This window comes from Falco peregrinus, chromosome 1 (genome assembly GCF_023634155.1).
Source record: "Falco peregrinus isolate bFalPer1 chromosome 1, bFalPer1.pri, whole genome shotgun sequence".
Lineage (NCBI taxonomy): Eukaryota > Metazoa > Chordata > Aves > Falconiformes > Falconidae > Falco > Falco peregrinus.
In genome coordinates, this window is record NC_073721.1 from 22,085,210 (window position 1) to 22,098,870 (window position 13,661).

The 13,661-nt window shown below is 39.6% G+C and overlaps 1 protein-coding gene across 8 annotated transcripts in view; it reads left to right on the plus strand.

Annotated features, from left to right (window-relative positions):
- PCDH15 (protocadherin related 15) overlaps window positions 1–13,661 on the plus strand; it is an 821,537-nt gene that overhangs the window by 757,284 nt on the left and 50,592 nt on the right. For all 8 annotated transcript variants that reach the window (XM_055808474.1, XM_055808447.1, XM_055808438.1 and 5 more), the window contains one exon: window positions 12,640–12,855. In XM_055808474.1, coding sequence (XP_055664449.1) covers window positions 12,640–12,855 — 216 coding nt within the window. The remainder of the gene's footprint in view (window positions 1–12,639; window positions 12,856–13,661) is intronic.

Genomic DNA, 13,661 nt, shown 5'->3' on the forward strand with positions numbered 1-13,661 from the left:
GCTTCTTTGTGTTTTCGCTTGATTTTTGTCTGTGACAGATTTTGCTTGAAAACCTGAAAGTTGAAGACTTCTATTAGTAGGGGATGATTTGGATAGTCAGGTCAATTCTTGGAAAATTCCCACTCCACCCTTTCTTTGTCAGTCACTGGAGGGGGGTATGGGGGGGGGGGGAGTGTTTTTAATACCAACTCCTACTCATCACTCTCCAACTCATCACTATCCAATGCCCTTATTTTTATATCCCTTCATATGAATATCCATGCTCCCCTGTTGACCTATGTCAGTTTCTGCATCTGTGGACAGGGCTAATACAAGTCATAACATTGTTCTGTACAAAGGCATTTATTGTGCTGTCAATATGTAGAGGCGGTTGTGAAGTGAGATGCTTAAGAAATTGTACAGAGGAGGGGATAAACTGACATCTGTAGAACAGCAGGGCGTATTAAAAGAGAAATGAGGACAACCCAATTCAGTGAAGAGGGAATAAGAAAGAAAGAAACAGCATTTGATCAGAGGTGAGATAGGATCCATTTACTGCATTTGTATCATAAAAATGCAACTCAAGGTAACAATGATATATTTCTCATTACTTTTTCATCAGTTGTGTAACTGTTATGTACCATGGAAAGGGATAAATAAGCTGTGAGTGAAGATAATTCACATTGTGAGCACCTACATTTACCTTCTCATGTGAAAGTGATGAAGTACAGCAAAGTTCTCCTTTTTTGAGGAGAACACTTGGCCCAACTGTTGGGTAGGCAACCATTTGGCACACTATTTAATTGGCATCATATAGTAGCAAAAAGTTTTCTGTAACACAACTTTTATAGCATAATTTACTAGTTAACCATGTTTCAGCAGACCTTCACAGAAAATCACAGTCATTAATTATATTTTTATATTTTAAGCACAGATTTGTGTTTTATTTGCCTCAATGGGTACAAGAAAAGTTTCCCAACAAGAGCCTTCTGGCAGTCTGGCAGAAGATGCTAGTTCTGGAAGCCCTGTTCTGGCTCTGCTAGCAAGAAATGCCTTTTTTGTGGAGTCGCAGAAAGAGATACTGTTGTTTGAAAATAAGAATTAGATCTATTGCAGGAAAGCAAAGGAAGGGTTTAAATAGATAATACCTGAGTTGAGGTAATCTGTGTACCTATATCTACTTCAGCCTTTTACATCTGAAGATCAGGGTCTGGAATTTCCTGTTAAGCACAAGTACCAGATAGCAGTTCGACTTCTGTTACAATTTATCCGTGCATTCGTTTTTGAGGAAAGTATCATGACAGAAAACCAAGATCTATCTTGAAACTTCTTCTTTCTCCTAAAAGCTCAAAGTCAAAGCTGTTTGTGGCTTTAGCAGAGGGTTTGAATGAACACCACATTGTTCCGTGTTATGTTCAGATACCAGATATGTCCAGTTTCAGCTTCCTGAAGTTTGCAACGCGTTCCTGAGCTGAGCATCAGAGGCCAGGAGGGAGACCATACTAACATGGCTGCATCAATCGAGAGCTCAGTCTGCTGAAACGCTGGGGCAGCTTTACAAGTGGGCAGGTCTTTTGGGGCACCATGGAGCTGTTTTAACATGGTGCTTCAACCCAGCTCCTGTTGTCTAGTCACTGTGGGTAGAATCACCATGGGAAAAGATCAATGGATGGGTGGAGTAATTGCAGTAATAGGAATGGCTGCTATTTAGATATTGATATGGCTCCTGCAGTTAGATGTGATTTACAGGGTATGCCTGCTTTCATTTGCCATTACTGTAATTAAATTAGTTAAGCATAATCATCATAGTGGCAGGCACTTACCAGTAGTTAACGTTTAGTGGCAGTTTAGGCTAATATAATTTTTCCCTTTTATCAAATGGGAGATAGAAATGATGAGCCAAGAGAAGTTAGTTTGGAAGTACTAAATGGTACGTGGTTAACAGTGTAGACACTAAGGAGGTTCAAAAATTATTATCTGGGTAGAAATTCACTGTGTCTTTATTTTATAAAGAGAGTATGCCGGTTACATCAAGCAAGAGGTAAACAATATTTTAAGTTTTAAAAAATGTATCTGGTTTAAAAAGAAAAATAGTCTGAAATGTCAGAACAACATTGGTATTAATACCAAGAGGGGCTTGTATTGCAGGAAAGGACTAACAGCTGTGTTTATGCCCAGATCCTTACCTCCAGGCGATCCCTGCCACACCAAGATCCACAGGGGCTTCTTCCAGCAATTGTCCAGGCCAAGGCATGTATTAAGGTGCCCCCAGCTCTCTTCCTAGGCGTGCAGCTGTGTTTTCCCAGAGGAAAGCAGGGGTATGTGCAGAGCAGTTCCTGCTCAGGCTTTGCCCTGCCTTATTAGTGTCCTGATGACATTCCCTTTAGCTGTAGGCAGATCTCCAGCTTTGTCTCATTTTAGCATTTAATAAGTTACTCTCAACTACCTCTCTGTCTTTGTACGGTATTATTTACACATAAGAATGCCCCATTTTTGATGAGTGTAATTTATATAAAGATAAGACTACGAGCTTTATGGCCCAATGCAAATACTACAGCTTTCAAATTAAAAAAAAAAAAACCCAAACACAATTAGTTCCTCTTTAACATATTTAATGATTTGCTGTAGTCATAAACTTTTAATATAGTAGCTTATATGAATCAGTTTTAGATGAATTTGTCAAATATACTCTGTGGCTTAATCAGAATTTCCCCTCTCCCATCAAAGCACAAGTCTTCCCCTCTTGAAAAACATTTTGTAAAGCACCTGAGTCTTGGTGCTAATTATGCCATGCAGCCTAGTGAGCAGCACTGGGAGTAAGAAATAATGCAACTGCCATCGGCCAAACAAACAAAATGCAGGAGAGAAGAAAACTAGTACTGAGTACATAATCTTACACACAAACTGAGCTTAGAGACAAATAGGCCAATAAAATATTATATGAACACTCATCATCATCAAAATGCTTACGTATGTGACAGACAAATACTATGGATTGCTTCTCCCAGCTCTGTAAGGTGCAGCCGTTTTTCTGGCAGCAGCAACCACTCTCTTGAAAATATTTATTTGAATATAAAATCTTTTAGAATAGGATAATATGTTGTCTTGCTCTAGGTTTTTAGAAAGATTACTATAAGTAGATAAAAAGGAACCTTGAGCTTAGAAGAATGCCAGAAATCATTATCAAAGTCACTTTTAATTAGAGTTAATTTGGTTAATGATATACCATATGAATTATTCTGCATGAATATGATTGTTTTAAGGCCAGTGTCCTCTGAAAGCTGAAAAGTACTAATGTCTCTTGGAAAATAAATAAAGACCATATTTATTCAAATGGCACTTTTAAACCAGTGTTTTAGTCCTTGCAATTTAAAGACCATGTTTATATGGCTAATAGCTCAGCAGGAAATGTGGAGCTGTGTTAAAATACCATTTCTCTGGAAATGATGATTGAGTTTGATTATTGCATCTCAAATCTACAGGCAATTTCACACAGCCATCTTTTTAAGCCTACTTGTTTCCTCTAAAGCCTATCAAGGATACACAATGCACAGATAAGATCTGTTGAGTCCAGGTTGGTGATTTGATGCAAGGCCAAAGGGCAGTCAGGAGCCATGGTGGGTAGGACAGCTGCAGTACATCTTGGTTGCTGCTTATTTGGGTTTCCCTTTCACTTGCAATGATTACGTTGTGCCTGCAGTGGGGGAACAGCTAGAACAGAAGTCTGGATAATCACTTCAATTACAGTTCTGGTGGTGCTCAGAAAAAGGTTTCAGGTGTTGGACAGTCCTGATGGGGATTGGTGCTGTAATAACCTCTTATGCTTGCTCCCCTTTTCTGCAATTCTCATTTTTTTCACAGAATTTTCAACATATATGAGCCCATTTCCATGACTAAAGGCCTTTTTGTGCTTTTTGTTATGTGTATATTAATTTTAAACAGATGTAATACTCATAACTACTGATTTATGAATGTTGTGGTTTGAGATTTGTTTTGCATTTTGTTATATTAGAATTAGTTGTTTTTCTTTGCAACTGGTATTTCCATATAACTCCCAGTTTTCTCATCACAATTAGAACTAGACTTCCTTTAGCCACATACACAATATTTTCAATCTGCTCTATAAAAACAAAAACCAACATCAACACAATCTTTAGGGAAATTACTAGTAGGAACTGAATTTTCACTATAATGGTATGTTATTAGCCCTTTCTTTTTAAATGTTACTTGCACACTATTAATATTTCTCGTTTGTTGAAGTGCATTTAAACGAGGAAATATCTGAGGTCCTCATTCTAGTAAAGAAACTAAGAGGGCTTTTTTCTGAATTACTCCTCAGTTTATAAAGGTATTTTTGTACCGAAAATGTTTGCAGAAAAGGAAGCTTGACAAGATAAATGCCAGTGAATCAGTCTCTGGAAGTGGCTGACCCTGTATTTGATAGAAATGGCTGTAATATGAAGCCAGCAGAGAGGTTTGATGATGATAGTAGGAGCCACTGGAGTCTGAAATGCAGTTTCATCCTGAAGGAAACTTGGTTCTTACAGTATGGTTGATCACATCTTCATTTCAGACTTTTGCTGTGTTTTGCGCCCCTTTCTGATAGGCTTAGTAATAGAACTTCATCTTTGTTACTGTTTAAATATCTTAATATGCAGAACAGCAAAATAAAATAAAGCCATTTTATGCTTTTTTTACCTTAATGACATGCAAGAGAACAGCAATTACTCTTCACTTAACTGTAATCCTTGAAAGCAATCTATCATAGCAGTTGCCCAGTACCCTAAAGCAATTAGTAAAACAAATGTTTAAAAATCTGGGTAATGGCTGTGTGTTACATACAGAGAGAATACCAGGATTATTTTTTTGCCCAGACATATTCATCCATGTTAAATCTTCGGTTATTTTCTATTCATGCATATAACCTCTAGATTTATTTTGGTACTTCCTTTTTCTGTGGGATAACAAGTAAATCTTCAGAGTGGCAAGTTTCTATAAAAGTGAGATCCATCCCGAGGCACCTTGAGACAGCCTTCTGCTGTGAAAAACAAAGTGTTCCCTTCTCTAATTTTGCTTTTGTATGTACACAAGAGAACAACTTCTGTGTGAAAATAAACTGCTTTGCCAGCCACAATCTTTTATTATTTAAAATATAATTTATGAATCATAGAGTAATCTGTAGGGAGAAAACATACTTGGTAGAAGTGAAAATCTACTTTGAAGCCTATTTGCAGTTACAACAGCACACCCTGAAACGTGCATCTGCTGTAACATCTGGCCTCTGACAGGAAGCTGCTTGCCCTGCTAAGAATAATAATACAGTAATTCCAAGCACACAGGTGATTTACTTCAAAGAATGTATCTCTATAGAATATGTTAGCTTGCTAAACTTTTTACTATAAAAGCCAGTACTATTTTTTTCCTTTGGCAGCCTTCAGAAAAACTACTACTACCCTTTGTGATTTTTTTTCAAATGTAATATTAGATTATTTCAATTACTATGTCATTTTCCAGCATTTTTAAGACTGTTAGTCCTGCACATGCCTTCCAGATTAAGGTACCTTCTACAGGGGCTGGAAGGGGGAAGTATACCTGGAGTGTTCACAATGCTGGGTCATTCCCATCCCATCCCATGGATCAACTGTGTGGTCTGCCCTCCCTCCCAGCACACACATGTAAACCTACTGTATTGAGTGCTAATTGCTATTGGTATAGCAGAAAATGCTATAAACCCAATGTTTCTCTCATGGTTTAACTCCAGCCAGCAACCAAGTTGCTCGCTCGCTTCCCCCACAATGGGATAGGGGAGAGGATCGGAAGAGTAAAAGTGGAAAAACTCATGGTTGAGATAAAGACAGTTTAACAGGTAAAGCAAAAGCTGCACACGCAAGCAAAGCAAAACAAGGAATTCATTTGCTGCTTCCCATCAGCAGGCGGGTGCTCAGCCATCCCCAGAAAAGCCGGGCTCCATCACACGTAATGGTTATTTGGGAAGATAAACACCATAATGCCAAATGTTCCCTCTTCCTTCTTTCCCCAGCTTTATATACTCAGCATGATGTTTAATGGTATGGAATATCCCTTTGGCCGGTTCAGGCCAGCTGTCCTGGCTGTGTCCCCTCCCCATTCCTTGTGCCCCTCCAGCCTTCTCACTGGCAGGGCCTGAGAAACCAAAAAGTCCTAGACTTGGTACAAACGTTACCCAGCAACAACCAAAGCCATCAGTGTGCCATCAACATTGTTCTTACATCAAATCCAAAACACAGCACTGCACCAATTAAGAAGAAAATTAAACCTATCCTAGCTGAAATCAGGACAGTTTCTAACGTTTTTTAAAATAGAAGCTTGGGAACACCCCTTACTCAACAATTTTCCCATGAGACAGCCTATCAAAATCAATCCATGTTTCCACACCTTGGGGTTTTTGTCACCATTGGAGGAAAAAAAGTGTACAATTCTCATTCACTTTTTTTTCTTACTACCTGTATTTCTCAGAAGTTTCCGTGGGGCTGGGGTTTAATTGGAGTAGGCCCATCAGTGATCAACAATATGCTTAGCAGAGTCCGTTCTTTTCCTCTTGGTGTGCCTTTGCAAGTATGCCTAACAAATGATGCATTTAAGGCATGAATTAGGTAATCTTTGGTTCCATGCAGCATTCTTGAAAGGTGATTATTTTACATTTCTCAAGTCTGCAGATTTCTGCGGGGAATATCACAGTGTGAGGTATAGCTATGGCTGCACAATCACAGCGTTACAGTAGGGCATTTATCCCCTCACCTAGAAAGACTTGTAAAAGCAATGCCATGTGGCATGATATTGTCACCAGAATTGTCAGTGGCTTCTTTGGGATAAGCATTAAAATCTTCATTAACAGTAACTCCTGAAGCTATTGCATAATCATCAGACAGTTACAGTTTTTATCTTTATCAGCTGGAGCTAAATTCAAACTAGCTGCTTAGAGTTAAATGCAATTGTTAATTTTAAACGTTTTCCAGTCTCCCCAGCAGAGTCACCCTTAATCATGAGCCTGAGGATGCTAATAGGGCTTGTAAAATGAATGGGACTGGGCTGCTGCGTTTTTTTCTTCTTCCTAGCAGATGGCAGGTTCAATTGTTTCCAATCAGTTGCTGGCACAAAAAATAGCTTTTAGAGCAAGACCATTTTTGCCAGTAGGAATTTACAGATTGTTGAATATTTTTCAGCTCTGAAGCCACATCTGCCGTTGTACTGTTTTAGAGGCGGTTTTGGTTTGTGATTGTATAGACACTTAAGCCAGTAAGTTTGTTGTAGCTATTGCAGTTTCCCTCTTTTTCCCCTGTATTTCTTCACTACAGTGCTCTTTTTCACAGCTACCTGTCTCTAGCACTTTCAAACTCATGGTCATCAGTTTGGTTTTGCCATAGTCTGCCTTGGAAATTTGTAGCTTTGCATCTCCTGGCATCTGCTTCTCAAACTTAACCTCCTTTACAGAGTTCTTTCCACCAAATTCTCAGCTGTGAGATATTTGGACAGCTTTTAGGGACAGCTGCTGTGTGAGGTGCTCACATGCAACCCAAGTCTTGTGTTAATTAATTACACCAGAACAACACATACTAAGACAAACTGTAACTGGTTACAGAGGCACCACTGAAGGGATCTCCATCACTCCTGGTTTTCAGCTCATTTATTTTCATCTCTTGTCTTCTAGACATGCAGCTTGGCTCAGCTCTAGTGAGTCCTTTATATTTCCATACTTGAGCTAATATTTTTTTCCCTCTCAGTCCTCCTAAAGGTGAAAACCAAACTAAACAGGAAGTACCCTTCTGCTTCCTCTCTGTTTTGAGGGAACAGATGTGTTAAAAGCACTTTTTTTTGGCAGCAAAGCAGCTGTACAATTCATCCATTTGCTGCTGTGGTGCTGGGCTGAATTAGACATTGCTTCTCTGAGAGTGAACCCTGCACTGACAGCGTCCGTCTCTTGGCTGCCTCTGCAGTGCCAGGAATTTTAACGTTTCTAATAGCTTGCCACGAGTTGTGCTGGCAGTCCTTGTGGAGGGGATGTAGTTACCGAGATTGCTTGGCTTATTAATCTTTTTTCTCCAAGAGAGATAGCTGCCAATATAATTATAAAAAATAACTGTTAATGACTTTGCAGTAAATACCCTCAATGCTAGGGCCTAAAGCAGCATATTTCAGGTGATACCTGGCTGGTGTAATGTGGTTTTGTGATGGGGTTAGGGAGCACCCTAACAATTGTGCTTCTTCCTCCATGGGAGAGGATGGGTAAGGGCTGGAGGCAGCGTGCAGTGATGCCGATGAAACTCCATTTGTGTGAGCACGCTTACGCTCAGTTACAGGAAGGTTGAATTTGGCCTGGTAATTCCTAAAATCATACATATTTATCAGTACTCAATCACAGCAGAGTTTAGGAGGCATCTATATTTCTTTCACATAACAAAAGGAAGATATACTGCTGTAATATTAAGATTAAGTATAGCTCTTTCTCTTCTTTGACAGTCATAATGCAACTCTTGAGATGTCGTATATCTCTTCCTAATAAAGTGTCAAAAATATTTACCTTCAGGACAAATTACGAGAATAGCAAACATCCTTACTCTGTACTAAAGGAGTTGGTACATTAATGTCAGCAGCTCACAAGCTCTCTCTGGTGGTCCTGCAAAGCTGAACGTTGCACTGGGTGGCAATTAGGTTTGATCAAAGGATAAAGAGTGGAGAAAGGGGGGCGGGGGGAATAGAAACAGCAAAGTTAAAGTTAAAACATTTGGAATTGGAATCTGGTGATTTTTAAGAGTTCCTCAGGCTGTTTTGCACCTGGCTTTGCTCATCTGTGTGTAGATGGTTTCTGGAATGGAAATAGCCTGAACTGTAGTGATACAGAGGCCATTGATTTCTCTGGAAAGTGCCATTTAGTTCTCAGAACTTCTGAAAATTAACTTGTAGCCTATCTACCAGCTTTGGGCGTCTGAAATGTAGGCTTTTAGAGGCTGCATGCTTAAAATTTCAAAATGCCTCTTTCACTGGGAGTTTCATGCATAAACTCAGCTGCAAGACTTACCGTACCGTTACTTCTAAGCAACTACAGTAGTGTTTTGACATTTGTTCAGAAAACCTGACTTTATTTAATGTGTGTGCTTGCAATATCAATATCCTCATTTGGATCCAAATTTTGTTTGTCCTTAGTTTCACACAGATACAAGTGTGAAATGCTGAAGGTGAAATTGATTTCTGTTGTTATTGAAACAAACTACTATTAAAAGTCTTATCTTTCTGTTCAGAAAGAATTTGCTGATATTAAAAAATATGATAGCCTTATGGCCCAGCTGAACCACTCTAATAAATTCATTTTAACAAAGAAATTGGCTTTTTATTGAAAGGGTGTAATGCTCATCCTGCATGGCAACTCCAGAGAGCCTTTGCCAGTTAGCTGGGCAGTTGCTGTAAATCCTGTCTCACTACAGTGCAGACTCCAAAGGAGCCAGATCAGATATTGCTCCCCTCCCTGATGCTATGTGCCTCACATCCCAAAGAACATGCCACATGGGGTTCCAGGATTTTTTGGGGTTTTTTCCCCCCAGCTCCATTACCAACATGCAAAGCTGAGTGTGGATAGGTCAGTGGGTTTTTCCAGACTTGTCTTTTCTGTACTTGCCCATACTTAGATGCATGCACAGTGATTTGTTAGGTATGAGGCAAGGAAATTATTAATTAAAAAATTTAGCTGGTCTGCATCACCATGAAATAATTTTCAAAGAGGTTTCTTCCTTGTCTCTTGGGTGGCACATAGGCGGCCTTTTAGCTGGATTGCAAAATACTATTTTTTATGTATTCAAGTGTCTCCTGCTGTTTCTTTACTCAGAGCAATTTTAGTAGTAACAGTAATCACATGGAATCTTTTAGTTGTAATTTTAAGACTTCCTTTGCATTTAGTTAAAAACAGATACTTGAAAAGAAATACCTGATTTTTATATGTGTACAGGGTACCCATGCCCAGGTAGGAGCTGAGGGGTCTCTGGGAGGAGAGGCTGGGGCTGCCCCAGGCCAGGCACAGCCCCTTCCAATGGCTCCAGGGCCAGACACAGCTGAGGTGGTGTTTTAAGTTTTGTCTTTGTTTCTCACCATCCAAATATATTTTATGGCAGTAAATTAAATTAATTTTCTTCAAGTTTAGTCTGTTTTGTCTGTGATAGTGATCGATAAGTGAGCTCCCTGTCCTTATCTCAACCCGTGAACTTTTCCACCCTGTTGAGGAGGGGGTGAGAGAGTGGCTGGGTGGGCCTTGGGCAAGTGGCCAAGATCAGCCTGCCACGACATGCTAATTTAAGAACACATGAGGTCAAACTGTGGTGGGACTAAGATTCCGATATGGTCACTGAAGCTGTATTGCTGCAGGAATGAAGTTAACCTGTTGTGCAAATCAGGCATTTATGCACTTCTTAAAAGGGCTGACTTGAGCTCGGTGCTGAGTGCTCACATTTAGTTTTCAGCCCGTAATGACTGTTAGCACCTGCATATCAACCTGACTTTTAGGTACAGCCACTTTCTCGCTTCCTTGTGCCATATAGCTTGTTTTCACATATATTTGTTCCTTCAGCAATTTACTTGTCAAAGCTAAAGCCAAAAATGAGCCTAGTCCTGAAAATCCACCTGTCAAGCTCCCGTCTGCTGGTTTCGTGGTGTTTTGGGGTTGTATTTACCCATGCCAGTTGGATAGCAGGAGTGCTGTGGAAAAGCTCACTGCTATCTTTACCTTTTGACTGACAGAATAAGGTAAATTTCAGAAAGCTTCTAACCTTCCCCATCTTTCCTAAAAATGCTAATAAAGGGGTTTGAGATCACCCAAGAGGTAGTAACCTTGATTTTAAAAGCCTTATAAAAATGTTATAGAAGCAGAGAACACAAACACTTTAACACGTTTTATATTTATGCTTTTCGTAGCCAAGCCAGATAAAGCTTTGTCAATTTAGAGGAAAACAAAATATTTACCAAGGATGCAAGGACCATTTTAAACAGTTCTGTCTCTGTGATGAGTGGCAGCCAGGGTCATTGTGGGAGCTCATCTTTTGGGCAGCTCAGCAGGGCAGCAGTCTGCTATATGAAACATGTTTGCTACCTCTAGATAAACCAGCTCAGATATTATTGCTTAAGCGCTGTATAGTTATATCTATTCCATCTGGTCTGATAGCAGTTGGAGTAGCATGGAAAGCACATACAGCTTTGAGTACCTGGATCGTTCATCTGTGTGGGTATCTCTTGACGGTGTGCAGTGCAATCACTGAGCTGCGTAGATTTGCTTGTTGCATCTCCTCACTGGTATTCCCTGAAAATTATCAGAAAATAAAGACAAAATAGGAGTTAGTAATTTACTAAGTTTCCACCTTATAGATCTTGTCCACTGGTGGTGAGGAAACAATTAATGATGATCAGCGGCTGTTTACTGAAGGCTTAATGACCTTGCACAGATAATGCTTTTATAGGTGGCAGTGGCTTATCATGGTAAGCTATTCATGCAGCCATAAACCCTGACTAGATTGCGATGGTTTTGTTTTTAAGTCATGGTGAAGTGCAGATTTTACACAGACACCTGCATCTTTTTGAAGTTAAGAGTGTTTTTTCTACAACATTAGTTTAAGCTACAGGCTTAAGAAGTCATGCCAATATTTTGATAAAAGCCTACTAATAGATGCTGAAGTGTCCCAGATGCTGAGGCAGTGCCCAAGTCTAATGAGTGGGCAAATGTACAAGCGGTAATTAGCTACCATCTCGCTGACCCCTTCCATAATGGAGGACATGAAAGCATTATAAGGGTCCTCAGAAACACTCGTATCTGAATATGGGTACTACCTTTTGAACAGGAATATCATTTGTACAAAGGAGCAGGTCTGGAGAAGCCATAACAGGGTTACGCAGGGTTGTCAGGCACAAGGCAGGTGACATAACATAGCTCATAGGGCTGCCTCATTGCTGCCAGCACTGTGTCCTAATTCTGCAGCAGTTCAGCAAGGGGAGAATGCCAGGGCAGCTTTGTGTCCTATGCTGCGTCTGTACATTGGATCCATTGTGCAGCATTTCAGGAATGCCACACAATCCTTTCTTTTTACTTTTTTTTTTTTTTTAATAAAAAATTATGACATTACTCCAAAAATACATGTGCTCAATCAGTGAGAGTGCAGAATATCTCTACGAAGAGGGAAGAAAGAGCGAAGACATTCATGTTGTGTAAGTTTGTGAATGTATTGCTGGTGGTTTTTTTCTTTAATATTTAATTGTCGACAAGAATTTGGCAGTGGATGTTTCTTAGAATTGAACTCTTCTTACCTGTTTAGTTTGTTGCAGACTTGAAAAGTCCATTTATATTTGTCAGGCATTTTTTGTTGTTTGTTTTTGGGGTTTTTTTTTTTTGTGTTTTTTTTTTCTTTTTAGCAGTTTAATGTGCCAACACAGGAGAAAGAAATTGCTGGAAAAGCAAAACTGTATGCAGCAAAGTTAAATGAACCATTTCAAGTAATAGAAATATCTGCTCTCTGTGATCTACTTTTTTAAATGTCAGAGTGGAAGAGATTTGCTGGACCAATATGCAGTTTTATTTAAAGGACAAGGTTAATGATTCTTTGCATGCATGTTTACTTTATTTGCCTCTGCTTGTTTTCCTTTTCCTATTAGGCTGATGATAAAGACACTGGGAATTACAGTGCCATGCAATACAGACTCATCATTCCTCCAATCAAGGATGGTAAAGAAGGTTTTGTGATTGAAGCTTACACAGGGCTAATAAAAACTGCTATGCTGTTCAAAAATATGAGAAGATCCTATTTCAAGTTTCAGGTCATTGCAACTGACGATTATGGAAAAGGACTGAGCAGCAAAGCAGAAGTACTTGTAAGTATGAGCCAGGCATTATCTTTACAGAATAATTCCTGAGGAAATTCACACACTACACAAAGTTTTATTCCAGGCAGACCTATAGGATGGCCATAAACTGTGTGTACTTAATCTGTTTAAGTCACTGAAATAAAGCTTTTTCTTGTGCTCATGTTTCACAGGAGAGATACTGATCTCAGTTACCACACTAGACAAGAGGTTCAGTATTTTATTGATTCAAGGGGCCATCATTAACGGTTTAATTTAGATTCTAATTGTTTGCATTAAACATGGACCTAGGTTATGTTTTGGGTGCTTTGAACCCAGATGGTAGCAAAGAAAGTGCTGGTTTCATGCATTAGAAGTATCAAACAAGTCAGATCTGTGTGGCTGGACACAAGCGTTTACAGATCATATCCACCTGTTCCGTAAGCCAGCAAGGTGCAGCCAGCTCCTGTATCAAAGCTGTGAAGCAGAGTTAGCACGGTAACCCCAGTAACTAAGCCAAGCTGCAAACTTGCTAACTTGGGCTGTATTCTATGTTAACATGAATATGTAACTTGAGATCTGGTGTATCATGCTGTGGAGGCAATATCTCAGCAAACAGTCTGGAAAGGTAGAATTCAGGTGACTTACTGGGGAAAGCCAAGGTTGCCATGTCTTAGTTGGCTATGTCTTAGTTACTCATGTCCAGAAGGGAGACAGACACAAGGTATAATTTTGGGCTGAAACTGTACTTTCAAGTTTTCAGGGAAGCAACATTTCAAAACTGGCACCACCTTTAGGCCTTGAGCTCGGGGGTTTGGGCAGAGTGAAGGACATTG